General features: G+C 38.8%; 1 protein-coding gene across 1 annotated transcript in view; it reads left to right on the forward strand.

The window, feature by feature from the left end:
* The window catches only part of LOC131666139 (5'-AMP-activated protein kinase subunit gamma-2), a 1,183,314-nt gene that overhangs the window by 925,553 nt on the left and 232,461 nt on the right, over window positions 1-25,300 (forward strand). The window contains exon 13 of the mRNA XM_058938551.1: window positions 16,084-16,287. Coding sequence (XP_058794534.1) covers window positions 16,084-16,287 — 204 coding nt within the window. The remainder of the gene's footprint in view (window positions 1-16,083; window positions 16,288-25,300) is intronic.

The raw sequence follows: 25,300 nt of genomic DNA on the forward strand, positions 1-25,300 counted from the left end.
CGACAACAAAGACCCGATTAAAGTGTCAGTTGTTTATTGTCCTACAAACAAAACAATAACAAAAGAAAATTGGACGGATTTCTTCCTTTCTCTAGGTAATCGTTTCATAGCAGGTGGCGATTATAATGCGTAGCACCCATGGTGGGCATCAAGTTCACAAACTGCAACCCCGAGAGGAAAAATACTATTTGAAATACTACGTAAAAACAACTACGTTCCAATATCTACTGGAAAGCCGACATACTAGCCAACAACTTTCAATAAGATACCGCAGATCTGATAGACTTTGCAATAGTAAAAAGTATAAATAGAAAACTCTTCGAAATATCGTCATGTTTGAACTTAACTTCATACTACTCTTCAGTATTAATAACTCTACAAAGTCAAGTAATTACAACAGTTAATAGCTACACGAAAACTGACTGGATAAGTATTCATTTTTTATTGATGAAAGTCTTACATGTCTTTTAAGTTAGATACTGAAATAGAAAATGGTACTAAAACTTTCAATTCACTCTTAAATAAAGCTCTAGATAAATGCTCTACAATTGTAAATATTAGAAAATCTCAATAATTCACGTCGCATAAAAATGCTGAAAAAATAAAAGAAAAAAGATTACTAAAAAAATAGATATTACACAACTAGATCAAGTCAAGACAAAACGATTTTAAATAAAATTAGCCGTCATTAGAAAGTAATGAGGGAGATTATAGGTTAGCGGATTAGGAAACGTTATCCAGGCAGCATAGTACGCCATCGTGGGAGCGGACTCCTAGGCCCGAGAAGTGTCGTGCAGCTCACTTGCGCAGAAAATGCGATAGAACGCAATGCGCAGTCGCAACGGGCGACAGGGAAGCGGGAAAGAATAGGGTTTGAAAGAAGCAAACGGTTAGTATGAAATAGTTCATATAATAATATAAGAAACGATCAATTCACAATAGCACACGAGTGCATATAATAAACGTAAAGTGGCGTTTCGCAGAAGCGCAGACAGTAGCGTTGCAGTGCGGGAGAGAGAGAGAGAGAAAGCAGCAAGCCTGGAAAGAATGACATAAGTCGCAGACACTTACAGTCGCCAACCGTAGCTTTCTAGACCTCATTTTGGTGTTACATGAAAACAGAAAGCGGCATCCTTGTTGTGTTCAAATATCAGCACGCACGCACAAGCGTAGTCACTGTGTCAGGCTTTGTACGGGTTCCAGTCACAAAGGAAAAGGAGACGATGTATAGCTACGTTGATGCGGCGAACAACTTCTTCTTTATTGATACACTTGAAAAGCGTAAACGGACGAAGCGATGACGATGTGCCTAAGGTTGCACGACTTGCCGCAAGATGCGTGTGCTCGATCGCGCGGTTAAATTTATTCTACCCTTTCCTGCTGTGCCGCCCATGCGAACCGTGACTTGTTGGATAACTCTCTTTCCTTCTCTCTCACGCGACTTACCGTGATCGCCTGCTTCTACACTCTCACTGTTGTCACCTGTGCTAGTAGCTAAGTGTATTATGCAATAATGTATGTATATGACTTATCGTGAAGAGAGAGAGAGAGAGAGACATAACGAGAGTTAATCACGCTCGTTACAAACTTAAGAAACTACTGTATTAGGAAAAAACTTTCAATTGCAAAAGAAACTTAGAGAACTGAGTCCAATAGAAGCAATGGGCTACTCATTATGGAAAACCACCAGGAGATTCCAGCGACCAATATCATTTATCCCACCTATCATAAAACCATGCAGCACTTGGGCTAGATCTGACGAGGAAAAAATTGATAATTTCACCAATCATTTCTATACAGTATTCAATCCTTACCAAAGAATCATCATCAAACAAGAAGAGGATGCTTTACTTGAAGACATAGGCGCCCAAGACAGTACACCTATTGTAGCAGTCAAAATAAAGGAATTATTACTTATAATCAAAAATATAAAGAATAAAAAGCACCGGGCTTTGATAACATTACAGGAATAATGATAAAAAATTAACCTAATATCGTAATAAGATATTTAATAATTACCTTTAATGCATGTCTTCGTCTATGTTATTTTCTAATTCAATAGTCTGGTAATATCTTACAGACCGATTAGTTTTTTGCCCGTAATATAAAAAATTTTTGAAAAAATAATTTTAGCCAGAATTAACTGAATAATAATTAATAGAAAGCTTATCCTAGATCATCAATTTGGCTTAAGATGCATCCACTCCAAATTAGAACAGGCTAACAGAATAGTTTTAACTGCAAGAAAGTCTATAGAAGAAAAAGTATACTGTACCTGCATATTCCTAGACGTTGCACAAGCCTTTGATAAAGTCTTGCATGAAGGTCTTTTGTAAAAAGACTTTTCTCAGAAAATCACTACCAACTACTCAAGTCATATCTTTAAAATAGAGAATTTCAAGTGAAAATAAACCAAAAATATCAAAAAGGTAGAAAATAAAAGCAGGAGTACCGCAAGTAGTGTATTAGGATCAACTTTGTATTTGTTATTCACCGCTGATTTGCCAAAATACCCAACCATCATGATAGCTACTTATGCAGACAAGACAGACATTCTTACATCTCACTCAGTAGCAAAAATACGAGGGTGGTCCGATAAGTGCTTAGCCTACAAAAGAAAAACGAAAATTTTGGAAAAGTGGCGTTTTATTTTTCAACATAGTCTCCTTTTAGTTCGATACACTTGGCCCAGCAATGCTCCAACTTCTTTAACCCGTCTGAAAAATACGTTTCCTCGAGGTCTGAAAAGTAGACTTTCGTGGTAGCGATTACCTCCTCATTCGACTTAAATTTCTGCCCGGCGAGTGACTTTTTCAAGTTTGGAAACAAAAAGAAGTCGTACGGGGCTAATTCTGGAGAATACGGTGAATGGGGCAGCAGTTCGTAGTCTAATTCGACCGGCGGTTGCAATCACGACGCTCTCAGGAAGCTCGATTATAATCCGCTTAGCAAAAACATGGATGATGCACATAGTGCACCATATGGCCAGCCGCGAGGCTGGCCAGGTCACTTTGTGCAAAAATCTTTTGTCAAAGCGGCGGACGACAATTGTCTTCCTTAGCAGAGAACGGAGACTCCTCAAATAAACAACTCGTTGTTTTAGGCGAGGACGTCGAAACTTCTCTCTTTTGCGTACGGGCATATACAAATGCTGAAGTACAAAATGCGTCACTGATTGCCCTCGACAAGCAACTAATGCTAGTCGACCCGAAGTGAATGCAATGTATATTTGAACGAAGACTTGCAATCACAAGTGCGGATGTGTGTACCTTCACGTGGTGGGGCTGAAAACGCTGTTTCTGCAAAGAAACAGTAGGCAAAACACACAACGCTTGCCCTCAGGGCTACAGGCCAACCGGCCAAACAAGATATAACAACACGGACCATAACAATACGTGGTGAGGTGCGGCCTGCAAACGCCCAAACATTCATCGCGGAGTCTACCACACCTCAAGAGCTCAACTCGAGCCCAGAAAAGCCAAAATCCGGGAGTCACTTGAGGGGAAATCTCTTGGGATTGTGGTACCGCGCGCCCTCTTAGAGGACGGGAGACCGCTCCGGGAGCTAGTTGCAGAGGGCCAATGGTCCCGGCAATCCGAATTTAATTCGGGTAGATAACAAATTTCCCCCTACCGACTGGCAATTGGTAGGTGCCACTACTGTGGGTAAAGAGTCGCGGCCGTGGTCATAGCAGCCACCTAAAGTTCTTTGCCTCGAGCTCCCGGAGTAAGGCCCGACACCAGTTGTTGTGCGAGAGAACAGTCCACTGGGCCGAGTAACTCTCGATGACTAGAACGCACTACGGATGCCAAACCCTTAGGAAAAATGTTTCCACAGAAGGGCAGCATCCTTCCTGCTAAGGAATTGTTTTTGAGCCCTAATAACTAAAGCAATTTTGCAATTGAAAGCGAAATTAGTGGCTGTCAGCTCCTTTTGAAAGCGAAAACCATGCACTGAAAGTCCATCAGATCCAGTGCTGCTAATGGCGAACACAGGCTAAGATGATAGTAAAGGCGAAAACCCGACATGCTCAGTCAAATGCTACTTTGGTTGCAACTCGTCTAACACCTAACCCGGACTTGACCAAACGAGGTTTGATTGAAAATCAAACCCAGCGTGAAATAAAAACACGCTGGTACACTCGTAATTAGTTTTAAGTTATATTAGAATAAGATTAGTCCTAAGCAATTAACTAAAATTTAAGCAATAGCATAAGCAGTAGTACAGTAAGTAGAAAATTAGTATTAAGATGCGTTAAAGAAAGTTACCGATTAAAAATTAAAAATGAATCATAAATCAAAAATCAAAATCAAAAATCAATCAAAAATCAAAAATCAAATAAAAGAAAAATCAAAACAAAAATCAAAATCAAAATCAAAACTAAAAACAGATCAAAAGCTAGAAAAATAACTAGCTAATAAATCAAAATGTAAATAAAAGAGCCATGGGACCCCGAACCCATGGAGAAACCCGATAAGGTAACCAAGCTCAAGCCCAAGTAAACACGCACACGCACAAGTACTCACTGCTCGCACTTGAACGCCACTCGAACGCCACTTGCTTAGTTGAACGCGAAAGTTAACGCCAGGACTAAAGTTGAAAGCCACCCTCCAGATCGCCAGCAGCGATCCCAAAGGAGGAAAAACATAACTAGAAATTGCGTTGTACCTTGAAAGCGACATGGTCAACCACTCTAGGTATAACAAGGCGAGGAAACGTAAGCAGGAGATGACCGTTGAGAAACCAGAGCACTGCTCTAACACTCCGGTATCAACTCAGTTTCCTTCGCAACCAATCGAAACAAAAGAAAGCAAAGACGATTGCCCACCAGTTAAGAGGGTTTGTTTGAACGCACACCAAAACCCCGAACTGGGCCAGAAGTTGAGGATCATACAATTGAACCTCAACAAAAGGCAAGTAGCCAACGATGAGCTGGGAGACATCATGACGGACAGAAATCTTGACATACAGGTGGCACTGGTGCAAGAACCATATCACTGGAATAACGCGATTTCAGGTATGGGCAGCATCGCAGCTATTCATGGATCCAAAAAGGGTGAAAAGATTCAAGCTGCGATACTTTACAATCCGCACAAGGTCACCGCTGTCAAGATCTCTAATCTGTGCGACTCCCATTGTGTTTGCGCACAAGTGGTCGGAGCCTTTGGCGAAATATACCTCGTAAGCATCTACTGCCAGTTCAGCCACAGCAGGAAGACCTATCTTGACAAACTAGCTGAGACTCTGAAGCAATTGAAAGGCAAAAGAGTCTTAGTTGGAATGGATGCAAATGCCAAGTCAAAGATCTGGTCTAACACACAGGACAAGAATGGAACAGTCATTGAAGAATTCATAGACCAATTTGGGCTAATAGTGGCCAATAGAAGGGACCAACTTCCAACGTGCCGTAGCACGAGAGGCGAGACGGATATCGATGTAACCTTACACACGTCGAACCTGTCAAACCTCTTGGCTAGCTGGGCGGTGAAAGAGTGGACCACCAGTGACCACAGGCCCATAGTGATCGAACTGGATTTTGCCTCACAACCAGCCAGACTCATACGAACAGGAGAAACATTAGAACCAAGGTTCAACACGAGAAAAGCTGATTGGGAGAAATTCGGGAGACTTTGTAAATTCGAGAAAGAGAACCTAGCTAAACTCCCTTTAAGAACCGCCGAAGACATTGAAACTTATGTTTCAAAATTCGAAGAGGTTCTGATAAGGGCAGCAAAGGACTCTATTCCACCAAAAACGAGAAGAACGCGCTCTCAACCCTGGTGGAATCCTGACTTGCGAAGTAAGAAGCGGGCGATACAAGGACATCGAAGAATCGCCGCTCTGAAAGACAAGGAAGGACCGAATAGAAAACAAAGGAAAACCCTCCAGAGATTACTTGAAAAATTGAGACAAATGAATTCCGACTATGCAAGGGCTATTAAAAGAGCCAAAAATAACAACTGGCGAGTTTTCTGCACCATTGAAAGCGAAAAGAATGCTTGGGCGTACCCGTACAAACGAGCATCCAAAAAGGTCAGAATCTCAAAAGCGATGTGCACGGTTAACTGTAATGGATCAGTCACAAAAGACTGGAAGGAAACAAGCATAGCTCTACTAGAAGGACTAATGCCTGATGACGACCCAAGCTGCGAAAACGATGTACACGCAACGATTCGCAGAGACATGCGAGAGGTTCCAGAAACCGACGACGCAACGCCTTTCCTAAAAAGGGAAATCGAAATGGCCCTTAAAGCGAACAAGGCAGGGAAATCACCAGGCAAAGATAAAATAGAGTCAGAAATGCTTGTTAACGCAAAACCATTACATCAGGAACTGACACGACTTTTCAACGCCTGCCTTGAATGCGGAGTGTTCCCCAGAAGATGGAAAAGTGGAATGCTAATCACGTTGCTCAAAGGGGTTGAAAAACCCGAGAACGAGATTAAATCATATAGACCCGTATGTCTACTCCCCATAGTCGGGAAGACACTCGAGAGGCTTGTGATTCAGAGAATATCCAACATTCTTAACTGCTGGGACTGGTCGTCGGAGGATCAATTTGGCTTCAAGGCAAACAGATCCACAGAGGATGCCATTAGAAGACTATATGAAATAGTAAAAGAGGCAGAATCTGACCCGTCGACAAAGTACGTAGCCGCTATTCCACTGGACGTCTCAGGAGCATTTGATGCCTTATGGTGGCCAAGCCTGTTCTCCCAATTGAAAGAAAGAAACTGCCCGAGGAACATCTACAAACTCCTTCAGAGTTACTTCAGCGATCGAGAAGTGGGTATATATGCTCACTTCGAAGAAACACTGAAAACAGTAACGAAGGGATGCCCTCAGGGTTCAGTATTTGGACCGGTAGGCTGGAACGTCGTCTTTGACAAACCACTCCGGGCAATCAGGGAAGCAGGATATGAGGTACTAGCCTACGCAGACGATGTACTTCCCATCATTAAGGCAAAGACACGCACTGATTTTGAAAGACAAGCCCAAGAAATTATTAATATAATGATGGACTGGTGCAAGTCTGACAAAATGAAATTAGCAGTAGAAAAGTCAGCACTAATATGGCTAAAAGGCCAACTAAGCGAGAATAGAAATCCTACAGTCAAAATTGGGAAAGACAACATTAGAACACACAAAACAGTCAAGTACCTAGGAATCACAATCTCGAAGGGCTTCCAACTAGAAGAACATATTAGAAATGTGATTCATGACTGTAATAACACCTATTTCGAGCTAAGTAAAGTTGCAAAAGCAAACTGGGGCCTAAAATTCAATTCTTTGAAAAAGATTTATAATGGCTTCTTAGTATCGAAAGTTACATATGCCGCTGCGGGCTGGTGGCAAAGAACCAACAGCAAACAACAATCTGCGTTAGAAAGATTGCAGCGATCTGTTCTTTGCAGGACACTTAAAGCCTACAAATCGATCTCTCATGAGGCGGCGCATGTGCTAGCAGCCTCCCGACCAATAGCTCTCGAGCTCGACGCGAGAGTTGCAAAGTACTGCGTCAAGAAAGGGAAATCGATTAATATGCACGGCATCCGAATTAATTCGGAAGAACTTCGATCTGGCAGACTAAAACTCTCGAAAGCCATACAATTCATCAACGATGAAATCGAAAGGGTATGGCAGGAGAGATGGCAGTCAGCAACAAATGGCAGGAGAACGTACTGCTATTTCCCAGTAATCAAAGACAGATTAAAGAAGAGGTGGCTAAACCCCAACCACTACACAGTCCAGTTTATGACTGGACACGGCGCTTTTAAGTCATACCTCCACAAAAGAGGATTATGCGAAGACCAACTGTGTAGCTGTGGGGAAATAGAAAGCGAAAGTCATATTCTCTTTAACTGCGAAGATATAAGGGAACTAAGGAAGCCATTAACAGAGGCTGTTGAAGAGGAGGGCCATACATGGCCATGCCCGGAAACAGTCCTAGTATCTAGCAGGAAAATCTACAAAGCCTTTGAAGACTTTGTTAGAAAAGTCATAGAGCCCAGAGAGGGAGCACCTATAACAAAGAGAAAGCGTAGAAAAATAGTCAAGAACTATGGTAGAAAGACGCCGTCTCTTACAAGGTCCCTAACCAAAGGACAAAAACTCCCACAACAACCTAATTTTTGAAATCTCGAACGAGGACAAGCTTACAAAGCTTGAAATTTTTGAAAGATAATTTTTGAACACCAACTTCAGAATTAATTTCTGAAATTGGAATACTTGAACGCGATAAACCCCGCTTTGACTCAACAACAGAATGTTAAACCGAATGCATGGCATAATAGGCAAGAATACTGAAAACTGCCTGGGGAGTCGCCTTGTCGGCTAGACGAGACCCCGCCCTGACACAACAGTCAAAAACCAAATTGAAAGAGCAAACATCAGTATCAGCCAAGCCATAATACCATTCATTAGAAAGCGAGATCTGACCTTGAGTCAAGATGGAGTAATAACAACCTATCGAATGACGGATACCCACCAGCGTGAGCGGGGATGACCGAAACGCAATGGGGAGACATACCTCGGTATGTCGAAGCGATGGACCTGTGAGTCGTGGGAGAAATCCCTTAATACAGGTACGCAGGGTGGGATGTTTTTCGAACGCGAGCCCAGGAGGGGGGACTTAGTTGGTCGATCGTCTTAGGAATCTTCCTCTGGCTGTCCTGGCTGAGTCTCCCTTCTGACATCCCAATTTGGGTTGGCCTCTGCGGGGTAGTGGTACCAGGTCAAGCAAATCTCGTAAGATTTGTACGCTGCGTGCTTCCGACGCAGTAGACGTTGGGGCAACTAGAGTCCCGTCGCGCCCAAACCGAGGGTCAAGCCTTTAGTTCCGCTCTCCCTGAGCGTCGAACCGTGAAAAGATCGGTACTCCTTTCGAGGAGGTCGCCGCCTTAGATCAAAAAGGTTCCGACTCGCTGAGTGCGTCAGGGATGTCGCAGCAAACTTGACTTCCGGATCCCCAATATATTTGAAAGCGAAGGGGTGAAAGACAGTGGGCTATGCCAACCTATTGACGCCCAGAGAGAGGGGTGGTAATGTTTGATTATGCCGCGCCACCCTCAAAGCGGAAAAGTGTGGACGACACACATACACTAACAGTCTAATTCGACCAATTTTGCCATGGCAAAAGCGGAGGTGTGAGCCGGTGCATTGTCATGGTGGAAGAGCACTTTTTTCTTCGCCAAATGGGGCCGTTTTTTCTGCAATTCGACATCGAATCGGCCCAATAATTCGGCATAACACAGCCCTGTGACCGTTTTGCCCCTCTCCAGGTCGATGTAGATCACACCTTATGAATGCCAGAAAACGGTGGCCATCACCTTTCCGGCCGATGGGGCAGTCTTCGACTTCTTCGGAGCACTTTCGCCGGGTAAAGTCCACTGTTTCGACTGTTCCTTGGTCTCTGGTATATACTAGTGGATCCATGTTTCGTCGACTGTCACGAAACGACGCAGAAACTCCTTCGGATTGCACTTAAACAGCGTCAGACATTGCTCTGAAGTTGTCTCACGGTTCCGCTTGTTGTCCGGAGTGAGCGAACCCATCGCGCCGACAGCTTTCTCATGCCCAAAATTTCATGCAGGACATGACCCACGCGGTCTTTTGAGATGCCTACGATCTTAGCTGTCTCGCGCACCTTCAATCATTGATCTGCCAATACGAGATCGTGAATTTTTGTCACGTTATCCTCCGTGGTAGCCGTTTTCGGAGCACCTGAACGTAGCTCTTCAAAAATCGACGTGCGACCACGTTGAAACTCGTTAAACCAATTTTTGACGGTCGCCATCGAAGGAGAAGAGTCACCGTACACAGCATCCAAGCGCTTTTTGATTTCGCTGCGCGATTTCTCTTCCAAAAACAAGAATCGAATTACCGACCGATACTGCTCTTTTTTCATTTTTCAAAAATCAACGGACACACTTGCTTTCACACGCTCTCAAAAATAAACTACAACTCCGATCCGGCTGAAATCTTGACAGTAACCATCGAGAAGGTTGTACTACGTGATAGAATATTTTTTTGCGAGAGTGGCGCTATAGGGCGGTGAGGCTAAGTACTTATCGGACCATCCTCGTAGCAACTGCAATAATACAAAATTATATTAGTAATCGTCTAGAAAACTGGCTAAACGCATGGAGAATTAAAGTCAATGAAAGTAAATCAACGTATACAATTTTCACACTGAAAAAAGATATCCTCTCACCTATTAAACTAAACAATAAACTTATTCCATAAAGTACTCATGTAAAATACTTGGATATTTATCTAGACATGAGGCTCGTATGGATAGAGTACATATTTAAAAAATACAAACAACTGGAACTGAAGTGGAGGAAAATGTATTGGCTAATCAGAGAAAAATCAGAGCTCATAATAGAAAATAAAATACTGCTTTACAAGTCAATAATCAAACCAATCTCGACCTATGGCATTCAACTATAGAGTGCGTCCTCAAATTCAAACATAGAAATCCTAGAAAGATTCCAATCTAAAAAGAATTAAGAAATATCGTACGGCCCCACGGTTTGTCCCAAATGTCATCATCAAAAATTATCTACAGATACCATCAGTAAAAGAAGAAATCAAAATATTTTATGAAAAATACAACATCAGATGAAAAATCACCCAAACAAACTCATTAGCAAACTTCTCACGACAACGATTACTACTACCAGACTAAAGAAACTTTAACTAATCAATATACAATAAAACCAAAATTTATAAAATATAATACCCATATAAGTCAAAAATAAAATCTTAAAACTCATTGGAGTATTATGTTTTATACTTTGTTAATTTCCATAATACCAAACATATTCATTTATTGTCTCATTTCATAGATAGTTTGAAAATAAACTTGGAGTAAATAAAAAAAAATATTTTTCTGTAGTAGTAAAAGATAGATATCCTGGCTTATATAGTGTAGATGCAATAAAGGTTGAACTAAATAATTTAAGGAAAATATTATTGTGGAAGAAAATTTTTAACATCAGAATATAAAGAAAAAGAGACTATACTGATGATTTAAGGCCGTGATTAGTTAGCGAATTATTAATTAGTTTTTTTTTATGTTACCCTCATTAAAGTCACAATATGTTACGAAAAGTCAAGGATGCCACCAAAGAGGAAGGATATGGAAATAATTTATACCTTACAAGGTAGTCTTGTAGGAGGACACAAAGAGGACTCAAACGTATGAGAAAATAAGAGCATGATGTAATTGGCCTAGCATATATAACGTTATACTAGATTATGTAAGAAATTACTAGATTATCTAAACTGTTTAGAGAAAAATATCGTCTGTCATAAAATTCAAAATCCCAAGGTAATAACCGACACGCCAATAGAGGCGTTTGATAAGGTATCAATCGACACTATGGGTAAATTGCGAAGCACTCCTAGTGGAAACTATTATTTACTAATTACGCAATGTAATCTAATGAAATATTTACATAATTATCATTCGCTTCCAAAGCTACTACTATATATATATATAGTTGATGCATATAGTTGATATATTGGCAGTACATCTGATACGTCAATTTGGAATTCTTAAAGCCATATTTTTGAATGGTTTATTTATTCAAAATCAGCTACCTAACTACCTCGGGCTACAGGCCTCAAACCAATGATTCGCTCAAAAGAAGTTATGGTCCGTTGATTCATTGACTTCGTTCGTATATATTTTGAAAACTTTAACGACTGGGACCGCTTAATGCCTTTCTCCGTCTTTACATATAATACGAGTTTACATAAATAGCCCATTCGAATTAATCTACGGAAGAGTCACCCGTTTTCCGATGAAAATATTGCGTGAAGAAAAACTTAGAACTTACAATCAATACAAGGTTCTCAGGACTTTATTTTATAGTTGACCGAGTTATCAAGTCAAAAATAGCCACTGAAAAAAAAACAAATATGTGAGAAAAAATAACTTAAAAGAACGGTATGATCGATATATTAAGATTTTTAATGGGAAAGTAGGTGATTATGCATGAATATTAAATGAACCTAAAGTAGGCAAGGCTGACAGTTATTACATACACCTCTTGAATATTGTGGAAGTACTAAATTAGAAAAACTTATTGTTAGATTTACCAAACAGAAGGAGGATACGTAAACACGTGGATAAATTAAAATTATATTTTATTTTTCATAATTGAATCGATCTTTATATTTCACCTTTACTATCATGTATATTTCAGGTCTTTATCTTTTCTAATAATATGTAAAACCTTTTCTTTCTTCTTCTGCTCTTTATTCTTATTAATTATATACTGCTCTTGTTAATTATATTTAACAAGTAATACGATCATACAAAATTATCAAATTCTATTCCAAAACTGTAGCCAACATCTCGACGAGGCTACCTGTATTAATATACTTGAAAAGGATATGCTTGACATGAAAACTGCAATATTAAACAAAATACAGTTTATAATTATTGAAACTATTGATAACTAGAAAACTAATTCTATTTGAAAAAAATTGACATGCTTAACCACAGCTTATGTGGATTAATAACCGTGGATGAGATAGATAAAATATACGTTAATATTAATCCACTGTATTAGGATCATAGGTCCACCCTTTAACTTTTCAATCATAGAACTCATATAATCATGACTGTAATAAATAAAATCTATTATATAATAGATGTACAAGGAGATAAAATTTATAAGTTAAGCAGCCAAGTGCAGCAAATTTTGTGAAATTAGGAAACGAGGAAACGCAATAAGAATGCATGATTGTGGTAAAATATTTAGGACGATTGAGAGAAGCCGAATTGGACCATTTCATTAAAGGCTCTGAAAGGCTGCGAAAAATGATTCGTGCTATAAAAGAAGGAAAAATACACCCAGACTTAATAGACTCGAACGTCTTGCACCAGATAGACAACGATATAAAAAAAACAGTAAGAAATCTAGACTTCCCGATTTCTATTCAACATCGCATAATGGAAGATATCGCCAGAGTTTCAACAGTCGTCACATTATATAGAGATGGAAGGACGTATTTTGTTCTGCATCTACCTTTAATGGATAGAAATTACTATAACCTATACCGGTTACACTCGCTATTGGTACCCGAGACACCAATCGTGGCTGGAAAATCAGCGTACATAAGACATAATTATCCGTACTTGGCTTTAAGCTCGAACCAAAAACAATATACGAGGTCTGTTCGGAAAGTATCGGGCTTATCTTTATATTTTCGTGCTAGCGTTATTCTTTATCATCCGGTGGGTGGCATCCTTCAAAGTAATCCCCACTTGATTGAATAACACGGTTCCATCGATGTTTCCACTTTTCAAAACAGTCCTGAAACTCACTTTTAGCGATAACCTTAAGTACACTCGTCGCATTGTTTTCAACCATTGTTTTGTCATCGCATCGGTGTCCTTTGAGTGGTTTTTTAGTTTTGGAAACAGCCAAAAGTCACAAGGAGCTATGTCGGGACTGTATGGAGGTTGTCGAAGCAATGCGATATTGTGTTTGCTCAAAAACTGCTGCACAAGATTGGATGAATGCGCTGGCGCATTACCGTGATGGAGAAGCCAGTCACCACTTTCCCAAAAGTGCGGCCGTTTTCTTCTTACTGCATCACGCAAACGTTTTAAAATTTGAACGTAGTATTCTTTATTGATTGCCTGACCTGTTATATATATAACAAGCAATAACATGAGTAGACAAATAAATATTATCAAATTAAAAAGCGCTTTTAAGGACTCTGTTGACATTACATGCAAAGAACGTGATAAAAATTGTAATAATAGCACAAGACGACACCATTTGCGAGTACGATGAGATCATACTACTTAGTAGTATTATTTGAATGCTAGAGCGCTAGTTTGATTGATGTGAGCCCACTGTGGTTTATAAGAAAACATACCTTCAATGTACTTACAATTTACTTCAATCTGACACGTGTAATTTCTACGTATTAGACCTACAATTCAGTCAAAATTCTCTCCTTTTTCATTTGGATTGCTGAATATGACGCAAAATTTCACGGTATAAATACATTTAGTTTTACCACAAGCCATTCATTGTCGAAATTTTAACGTGAGTGCAAAGTAACTAAAGAAAATGTAATTTATTGACAGCATTTTTTACTTTTATAACTTGGTTTTTATTTTATTCTTTGTAACAGTTGAGCAATTTTTTACTTATTTCATTCCACTGATGTGAATTTTTTAATTTTTGTACTACTGTCTACTGTCTTTTTTGCACTCCCTATGCCTCCTCATGGGCTTTTAGGGCACGTCACTTACCACGGTAGTGTGGGAGGTGTTTCTTTTTTCCCATCCTTAACTTGCGTTTTTCTGAGAAGCCTTCGGACTACTATATACATATATAGTAGTCATAGATGCTCTTGTTTCTACTGCGTGATTTTATTTGACGCAACCCCCTATAACTAACCGGGCTTGTCAGTTTCCTGTTACTGGACCTACAGTTTGATGGTCAATAATTTACATTCTGTAACCCAGTGGAATCCGAACCACTGCGAGAACCGCGGTGTTGATTTTTGGTACATACACTTTTTTCTTGCGAAAAAAGTCATGTTAAGTTTGGTACCCGCCGGAAATCGAACCCGGGACCCCTGCATGGAAGTCCCGCGCTCTATCCACTGAGCCATCACGGCACTTTTTTAATTTTTGTATTTTTCTTTATGAAGGTACATTCACGTATTAGTTATTTGAATATTGGTATTTGTGTTGTTGTTTAAATTGTGATTACATATTGTTATATATTATTCCAGCCTTGATGAGAGGCGTTAATTATACTTTCGGCGAAAATTTCTTGAATTGTAATAAAGTACTTCTGCTCAGAAGTACCCGGGTAAACAAAGTGAATCTGTTTGATTATACCTACACGTTCAATTTAACAATTTTTATTCATTTTTATGATTAAAGGTTGCATTAATTAATTTACTTTATTATAGTGTGTTACAATTTATTATAATAAATTGTAACACACAATGAATTGTAAAATATCGGTAGTGTAATTTGTATGTATATTTTTTCGATTATTAAAAAACAATTAATTGCTTTTAATAAGTTAAAAGATAAAAATAAGATACTAATACAGAATTAATGTAACTTTTGCATGTTGCAAATCATGATTAGTGAATATGAATATATCAATTAAACGCAGAGATGAAGTATAGATTATGATTCATAAACTGTAGAGAGTTATATGAAATAGTTGTTTTGACATTTTTTTTAATATGGGAAGAAATTTTCAACATACACCTGATTCAAATTAACTCAAAAAGACAGATAGCAAAAGTCAGCTAGCGGGCCAGAGGAGCTTGACTTAGATTGACGTAGTATGCGGAACGCTCGCTATTATCTTTCACTGTTTCTGATATAATGCCTTTTTAAGTAATTTTAATGTTCATTCTTATAGAAAAAAGTCTAAGGAATTCATCGGAAATGGAACTTTTTAATTGAAGATTTACTTATTGACATATAGCGATTTCTTTATCAAAAACGTTACTTACTTTTTGAATAATTTTGATAAGTATTAAAAAAATGATATGAATAGCTTTAACGACTGCGGAGATATAAATTTTTTTAAAATTACACTTAGAACAAAAAGTCTTAATTAAAAAAATTATTTATAATATTTGACTATGAGAATGGTTTAAAAATGTATTTTCGAGTTCATTGCTATAAAGGCAACATTTATACTAAGTTAAGAAAATCGGTTACCAACATTTCCGAAGTCTAGAACGTGCCAATCGTTTTTTTCGATAAAAAATGAGATCCTTGCATTTGCTAGCTACTTATAACATCTTAGATTAAACATCTTGCTAATTTAAACTTATTATTATGTATGTTTAACTAGACCCATTATTTTAAGTAACATTTTGGTCAAAGATAGAACTTCACTTTCCAAGATATTAGATGCAAAACCCAATAATTTTTAAACAGATATATGAGACGAAACCCTGAGAGAGATTTTATCTGAATAAAAAATAAGGCTAGTCATCAAGTTTGAATAACATCTATGGTTCAGAGTTGACAATATTTTTTCAATAGCTTATCATGGTGTCATTATTTCGTAGATACACGAATTGCCTAAGCCGTCCTTTACCAGCAAGACTTTGAGTGAATTAAGAATAGGTACATTTGAAAATATTGAAACAGCTACTGAAGAAACAAGTATAATAATAGCTTTAAAGAAATTTGTCGAAAGACGGGTATCAGCATTACCAATAATTGATAATGATGGAAAACTAGTCAACATCTATTCAAAATTTGATGTTATTGTAAGTTTCATTATTTATAAAAGCTATATTTTTATTGGAATTTATTATGTCTTTGAAATCAATGAAAATAAAATATGTACAATGCCATATTGTAAATTTAAGGGGTATCCTTCTATTTGCGCTTTTACCCTTAATATGTTTATTATGATAGTTTGTTCATTTGCTGGCAAGATTATTTTTCATAGTTTTTCACATTATGTTAATAATGTGTGCACTAAATGTAAAAAAGTTTCGTAATAAATAATAATAAAATATGCTATAAATTTATATCTAAAAATAAATCCCACTCGATAATTTGACGCGAGCAAACCTACTTGAATTCTTTGAAGTTTAAGTATCGTGTTATCATGCCTTTCGTACGTTTACTCATACACAAAAGAGATGTAAAGTCCGTAGCCACGTTAGTAGGTGATTAATACAAAATATAAAATAAAAGTTTTAATTTAAGTTGACCTACGAAGTTCAATGTCTAGCGTTAGATTTACCGTAGTATATTATGCCCTTTTGTATTAGTTTTTCTTCTTTGGTAATACATTTATCAACAATAGTTATCTATATTGATATTATTTAATATTAATTTTATTCGTGAAACCTAGTACGAATTCTTTAGTTTTCATCCTCCTGACTTCTACTATTCGATTTATAGGTCGGATCGTCCAGACAAATTGGACAATGCGAAAAATAAGCAAGACGTCTAACAGGATTCTCGGCAATGTTCTATTAAATGCACGTTCTTTGACACGCCAAGTATCCCTATAATTATGATTTTTTTGAAAACAAGAAAGTGACCGGATCATGAGCAATTCTTAGACATAGTATGCATATACCAAAAATGTCATTCGTCTAAATTTATCTTTGAATATGTCTAAGAAACGAAAATATATTGGTGGAAATGATCTCTTCCGAGTTATAATATAGAAAGAAAAGGGATTACATTTAACTATGTGTACTGATATGATCTGAACGAACTTATTGATCGACTACGATTGTTTGTAGCCGAACAAATAGCGTTTAATCGTAGCCATGTCAATGAAATTCAGTCAATCATTGAAGATTTACGTTAAGCAGGATATATCTATTAAGGTTCGATCTCTAAAGAGACTATCAGTATCATGATGAGTGTTGATGTGTTTGGACAAAAGTTCAAAAGTAGTAAGAAAGAGCATGTTGGCTCACGTGGACCTCCAGGATTTGGTTATAAATTGATAGAAGATGGTCAGTATGATGCAGGACTAAAAGATGATGTATAATACGAGGGTGGGTCAATAAGTCCTTAGGAAAAGATAGAAAAACAATTTTTTCTTGGTAAAGTTTTTTTTATTTTTCAATATAATTTCCTTTTAGCTTGATACATTTTTTCAGACATCTTTTATTTTAAGCCATCAGAAAAAAATAATTTGGGAAGTTCCTCAAAATAGCCATTTGTTTGTGTTATGATCTCCTCGTTTGAGATAAATCGTTGTCCGGCAAGCCACTTGTTTTAGATTTGGGAATAAAAAAAAGTCACTAGGTGCCAAATCTGGTGAGTGCAATGGATAGTCTACTAATTCTTCAATTCCTTAATTTTAGCCATTGAAACTAAGCAAGTGTACACTTGTGCATTGTCTTGATAAAACAGAATTATTTTTGTTTTGTTCAAATGAGGATATTTTTCCTTTATTTTCTCGCTTAACCGGTCCAACAACGACACATAATACTCACCGTTGATTGTTTTATAAATAGTACTTTTTATAAATCCTTTTTATAAATAGTCGACGAAGATAATTCCTCGTGCATCCTAATAAACAGTGGCCATAACCTTGCCGGCCGATTTCACTGTCTTCACCTTCTTTGGAGCTAGTTGACCTTTCACAATCCACTGTTTTTTCTGTTCCTTCATTTCAGGAGTGTAGTGGTGTATCTACGTTTTGTCTACAGTTATGAATCAACGCAGAAAGTCATTCGGATTACGCTGGATGCGTGCCAAGAGGGCCTCAGCGGTCACCACTCAACTGTGTATGTTCTCGACTGAGAGCAAACGCGGCACCCATCTTGCCGAAATTCTTCTCATGTTCAATTTCTCTTACAAAATCGAAATAACTGCACCTTTTATAACCATTATGGCTGCATCTGCAGTCGATGTACTGTCACGTTTAATTTACCCAAACCAATTGTAAACAGTTGCAATACAGGGGTAATAACACCATGAACTGCATCTGACTCAGCTTTAATTTCTTTCGGTGTAAAGCCTTTTAAATAGAAATGTTTTATCACCGCTCAGAACTCATTTTTTTCAACGATAAAAACGGAATTTCTCGATGGATCTGGCTGAAAAGTCGGCAGCACTTTATTTAATAGTGACGCTTGCTGGTGCAACATAAGTTGGGATGCTTTGAGCGCCATTTTTGGATTTTCTAAGAACTTATTGATCCACTCTCGTATTTATAATATGATAATTATTATAATAATGTAACTACATTATTATAATATTATTAATCTTTTCTTATTCTTTCTTATCTTTCACTGTTTTTCCGCAAACAGCGTTGATCATAAGCTTGGAGAAAAGTTTTTCAAACTCATTTGTAGCCTTCTTTCTTTTCTCTGTATTCGAATCTACGTCAGATTTAAGTAAGGGTTTTTAATTGAATTGTTCTATGTATATTTTTCAATTTGAAATCATATTTGAGGGCTTGCTATAATGCTCCATAACGGATAACGTAATGCTCTTTGTTATAGAGTGTAGTCAATAGCATTTTCTGTTTTAATCCTAGCAAAGATCTATGCTCAAAACATAAAGAGAGATCTTTATGACATTATGTAATTTTTCAGGATATTCAAGATCTACTTCTTAAATATATCTAACATCATTGTCGTCAAGGATATTGAAGAAATCGAAGTTATGAATGTTAGATTTGTGACGGGAGCAGGCGACGAGTTTTTGACGTGCGCCGCTCCCTCCACTTCCTCTGCTCTCGGCTAGCCTAGCAACCGACGTTGGGCGCATTCTAGAGTGTGCCTAATGCGATTTGTTTTCTTTCAGCGGCCAATAATGATTAGCGACCCGAGAGTGGGGCCAGCGAGGGCGACAATAAAAGTAAAGGAGAGAGAGCGACGAAAGAGAGAGAGATAGAAAAATAAGGGACAAATGCCGGTATACAACAGGAGATGCGTTGAGCGTTAAGAGAGAAAAAGAGTTGAGTGACAGTAAAGTAGGAGCAGTGAGGTACAGAGGAAGTGAAGAATATGTGGTGAATAAGAAGAAAGCAGTGAGTTAATCAACTAAGCACGCTATCGGCCAAGCGAGTGCGAGGAGTACGGCAGAGGTCGTAAGAGGAGAGCTGACCACGAGGAGCACGAAGCCGAGGAGGAAGCTACTCAACGGAAGATGACGACGTGTCTGTAAGGAAGGTGGCCCACCGCTTTCAACTCATCGAGGAGCCGCGGCAGATAAAGGTCAAGAGCTCTTCTAGATTCTCACTCTCTCTCTCTCTCTCTCGGTGAGTAGCGGCACACTAGTTTTTGAGGCGCTCTTCTTTTGCTAATATTTCCTTCACTCTTGACACTTCCTCGAGCGGCATACTTTTGCAGGTAAGTTCGTCCAGCTGGCCTCTGCGCTTTCTGCTAAAAATTCTTGGTTTTTAGTCAATGTTTTGGCCAGTGAATAAATTATTCGCTCGTCTGGTTATAACATAACCTTCACCAAATCACCAACTTTAACGAGTTTTCAAACTACACACCTCTGCCAACAACGCTAACAACAACACAGCTTCCACACCAGGATCACTACCCTCTACACATTACACACTGCACACCTTACTGACACATCTAAACTTTTGCTGCTAAGTACCTGTCAACAATTTTACCGTTACTACACACATTATAATCTACTAGGAGAGACTCCTCACTGCTGGTGTTATTTTTTGCTGCAGTACTTCTCATCACTAAATTGTCTTGCGTTTTAGTTATCGCGACGGCTATCCTATTTTACTTTTATTTTACTTTATCTTGTTTTGTTTTCTTTAATTTTAATTTTTGTTGTAATCTAGTGCTATCTACTCGCTATACAATTTTATTTTTAATTTTAATTTTAATTTTATTTTATCGACAATATCAAATCGTGTTCTTTTCTACAATTAATTTTATTTTAATGTAATTCCTGCGTTCGTTTTCATCAATCATTATTTTTTTTTTCGTTTTGTTTTTATGTAATAGTCTTTTTAACTTTCGAACTTTAGGTTAACTTGTGAATCCCTTTTCCGCCTTCTGTAAATGGCGTCATTTTACTCCCGAAGCTCCCACCAATTTTTATCTTTAACAAACAGAATTGGTGCCACTGCGGCGCCAATTTTCAAATTTAAAAAATTTTTTTAATTTCGACTTTTCTTAGCTTCTGTTTATAACTGGTCAGTGACTCAAATTTTCGCGTGAAATTTGAACATTTCAATTTGCCGTATCAATCTGTCCTTTATAAATTACGATTTTCATGTGAAGTTTTGAGATCCGAGGAGGAGAAACGGATAAAATTTGACACAATCTGTGAATTTTTATTATTTGTCATAATTCGTTCTTAATTTCCATACTGCTCATTTTTATCAAATGGTCTTGTCTTTATGCGCCGAGCATGGTGAAGCACTGAGTTGCCGGGGTGGCAATATCTCGCAGTGCGAAACTTGTGCTGGATTTTTCCATCAGCACTGTACTGACATAACCTCAAACCCTGTTCTCGCGATCTTTATTTGCTGTACCTGTTCTTTTGAGTCTGCGGTCTCGGCTAACCCTCGTCAAACCGGTGGCACGTTTTTACCATCACCTCCTTCCACTCAAATCGACTCTGCCCCAGCTGGCATCTTTTCTCTCGTCGAAGCCTCGGGTAGAAAGAGACAAGCGTTACCTTACGAGCTTTTCCCGTCGAAGTCGTTGAAGATGGAATCGCGGAGTGATTTCTTAAATACTGCCCGATCGGTTGCCCTTCCCACTGTTCCTTCCCCCAGTTCGGATCAAATCCTCTTGCTCGATAGTATGGTTCCTACCGTGGGCGACTAACTGCCAGCATGGTTTTACGGTTTCGTAAATAACGAATTTACAGAGTTTCGCAACGAGATTAGAGCCACCCAGACTTCTATCCTAACCAAAGTCGATTGTGTCACCTACGAAGTGAAGAGCCTTAAGCCTGCAATGGGTCTCAAGGATTGCTCCGAGCTCCTTATTCTGGGCCTTCCGTAGGAGATCCAGGGTTTGTTGGAAGATGCTGCTGGTATGCTTTTTGAAGCGATTGGCTACCCAAACACTTGGGATCGCATAGCGGCCACCATAAAATAGATTGCCTGACCAAAACTCCCCTGCAGGGTCAGACACACGCTACTACATCCGCTTTCGTCGTACACATCGACTCAACAGTGGTGCGTGACATTATTTTGGAGCGCTCTGGAAGCTCGCTGGCAAGACAGTAAGGGATGTCTTTAAGTGTTGTTTTGGTAATCCCGTATTCATCCGCCAGCTGTTACCCTAGCCGATCCACAATCTATTTGTGAAGGCGCTTGCACGTAGTCGCGAGCTGGGTTTTGCGCGCCCTTTCGTCTCGGGCATGATCATCCACATGCAAGAAAACACGCGTTCCACTCCTATTCCTGTAATGTCGGAGAGAGACCTTGACAGATGTACGCATTTGCCTCTTGGCCAACTTTCTGATCCGTCTGCTCGGTGCTCTGGTGCCATGTCAGTGGCTGCCACCCCGATCGGCATTCGAAGACATGCGCCGCTCAACTTCAATTTCGCGTTCCAGATTGCTAAACAACGATTCACTGTCGTCATACCAAAAAACTCCGCTCCTCAACTTAACACAATCGACGATTGTTTCAGCCCGACAGCGTCTATTTTTCCAGTTCAGCTATCTGAAACGGAGCCAAATCCATTTCCTCCAGTTTCTGGTCTATGCTGCCAGCTAACCCAGGACCATACCCGCCCTCTGCTTTCTTTGTTGTTGACCACATTAATATAAATAGACTAAATTCCCCCTGTCATTTTACTCTTCTCGAAGTACAAGCCCATTCTACTCATTTTTTCGTCATAGCCATTACAGAAACCTTCCTCTCACCTGACATCTCCGACTCATACCTCTCGCTCCCCGATTTCAATTTTTTCAGCCTCGACTGAATTGGAAAGCGGGGCGGTGAGGAGGGCCTGTACGTCAGATCTCACCTTAAATTTAGTTTTCTAGCTACTGCAGATCCAGTCTTTGATAATACACCTGAATTCATCATTGGCGAAATAAAGTCCGACAAGACCAAGCTTTTGATGGCGGTGGTGTACATACGTCCTTTTACATGCTCTCCCTCACATTTCTTCAACTGCTTGGCCACTTACCTTCCCCTGTACGGAAATGTCATTATTACCGGCGATCTTAACGCCGACCTGAGTTTTAGCTCTCTGCCTAAGAAATGGTATCTCTCTCAACCTTACCAAGACTAAGGTCATGATACTGGGCAGCGAACAGTACGTTAGGATTATAAACTTAAATGATATCGCGAAGATCACCATTAACGAGGTTTCACTCGATTATGTTACCAGCGCTCGTAACCTGGACGTGATACTGACTCCCTCGCTTAATTGGTCCGAACATGTCAGAAGCGTGACGAGGAGGGCATATGGCTCTTTGGCTTCACTCCGCTTCTACAGGAAATCTCTCTCGACTATCCTTAGAAAAGTTCTTGTCGAGCAGCTCATTTTTCCACATTTCGACTATCTATCAGTGGTCTGTATTCAGCTCGATGGAGAGCACTCGTCTAAGCTACAAATTGCTCAAAACGGCTATATACGTTTCGTAATAGGATTGATCCCACATATACCTGCTCTATCCCTAAACAGCCACATCACCCACCATAGATTAGCCCTAGACTGGCTATCACTTACCCCGAATAGGTATAGAGCCCTCGCCGTTCTGGCCTACTCTGTAGTATCCAGGAAATCGCCTCACTACCTATCTAAAAACCTGTCTGTCCTGCTTGATAGTGTCATTATCCGGCGCTCGAGTCGCCATTCTCATCGGCATTTGAATACAAAGCTCCTCGAACTGAGGCCTGGAACCATTCATTTGTGATCCTTACACAGAGGATACTCAATTCATTGAGCGTGTCCCTGTTCTCCACTGATCTGATCTCTGACTTGAAGGATTGAACACGTGACCTCTTTTTAAATTATGAGGCTAGAGCATGAATTGAGAGGGCGATTCGCGAAAAGCTAGTGTCGGTGCCGGCACTTACATTCATTACACTCGCATACCAAACAAGTTTAACCCAGTCGCGTTCTCCCATAAATACCCTACTATCGACCTTTGGTTCATTAAATAGCTAATCAAACTTAGCTGTTTTTAGCCAAATGCACTTCGCTTCCCTTTTACATCTCGTCCTTTCAGTCCGTCTTGTAAAATAGGTGCCATCGCATTTTTATTATTTATTATTTTTTATTATTTTTTAATTGTTTTTATTATTTTTATGACTTTTATTATTTTTATCTTCTTTATTATTTTTATCTTCTTTATTATTCTTATTACTTTTATTATTCTTATTACTTTTCATCTTTTATTGCCATTGTAAACTTGCTGCTCACCATACATACAATTCACGCATTTATCTAAACTTATCTTCTTTAAATAGTCAAATGCGTTAATATTTATTCTTGAATCTCTAGTTCTGTCTTTTTATAAATTTTATTATGGTTGATTTGTACATTTCTAAGCTGCCAGACGGGATTCCACCTCATTGGCGCAATAAACGAACTAATCTAAGTAGATTAAGTTGTTGTGAGAATATAGAATAAGATTTGGTATTTTCAAGTTCTTTACCGATTTAATTTTCCTTTCTCTTAACTTAATGCTCTCTTAATTGCTCAGAGCACTATTGCCTCTTTTCTTCGCCTTAAATAATTGGTGAGGAGTCGTATATCTCATTTCAAATTATAAGATTTTTTATTTTAACCTAGCAAGAGAAATGTATTCATTACGTACTGCAAATGCTTCTTTTTACTCTATATTGATCAGACCAAATGTCGAAATTGTAACCAGTTTAGCTTGTCGCACCTTTGTCATACAGTTCGAGCATACATATTCCATCCACTGTTCTAGTTCACATTGGGAGCGATCGACGTCATCTGTCAGTCTACTTAGAACTAACCTATTGTTACGTTTTCGTATGAAGACTGAAGATCAACCTGCTTGGAGTCAAGAGAGAAGATTCAAGAATCAAGAGACGGGTCCCAGTTTTCTTCTGGAATGTTGGTTAGGTTGTGCTCGAAGATTTGGTATCTTGGGCAACCTTGGAGCCTTCATTGGTCGAAGACGGATTAACCCGCTTGGTCCAAGATTTTCTTATTGTCGAGGACGACAATTATTTTTCAAAGGAGGGGGTAGTGTTACGAATGCGATTTATAATATCGAATTCGTACGTTTGTATCCACGGCAACGTCAGAATAAATATTTTTGTTGTTTAGTTAGTTGACACATGAGCGTCAAATTGAAAGCATCACGTTTGTGTTTCAATAAAGTTTTAGTTTGTGTTATTTGCGTACTTTTATTGACTATACGAAAACGTAACATTTTGGGGGCTCAGCCGGGATAGCAGGAGCAAAACCAAGTAATGGTGGTGGAACTTGTGGGGTCAATCTACGATTTTGTTCTCTAATAGCTTTTATCTCAAAAGCACGAGTGACAGCATTTTTTTAAGGGGACCTTTCAGTGTGACGGGTTGAAAATATCGATTTTTTTGTTGTTGCATTTTTCGATAGTATTTACCTCCAGAATCGATGTCCCACAGTCGGTTTGGTCGAATTCTACCTTATTGATTAATTTTACTGCTTCAAAATTGAGAGCGTACCGCGCTCGCTACCTGCACGCGTTTTTCTCAAAACCACTTTTTTGTAACTGGCGTGCACGATAACTCAAGAACGGTTGATCGTATCGACTTAAATCTGTTTGGAAAATGTTCAGAATTATAAAATGCAGGGAATGAACCTCTAACTAAATGTTTGTATGAACCTAACC

This window comes from Phymastichus coffea, unplaced genomic scaffold, assembly GCF_024137745.1.
Source record: "Phymastichus coffea isolate CEN01 unplaced genomic scaffold, Cenicafe_Pcof_1.1 PCOF00003, whole genome shotgun sequence".
NCBI lineage: Eukaryota > Metazoa > Arthropoda > Insecta > Hymenoptera > Eulophidae > Phymastichus > Phymastichus coffea.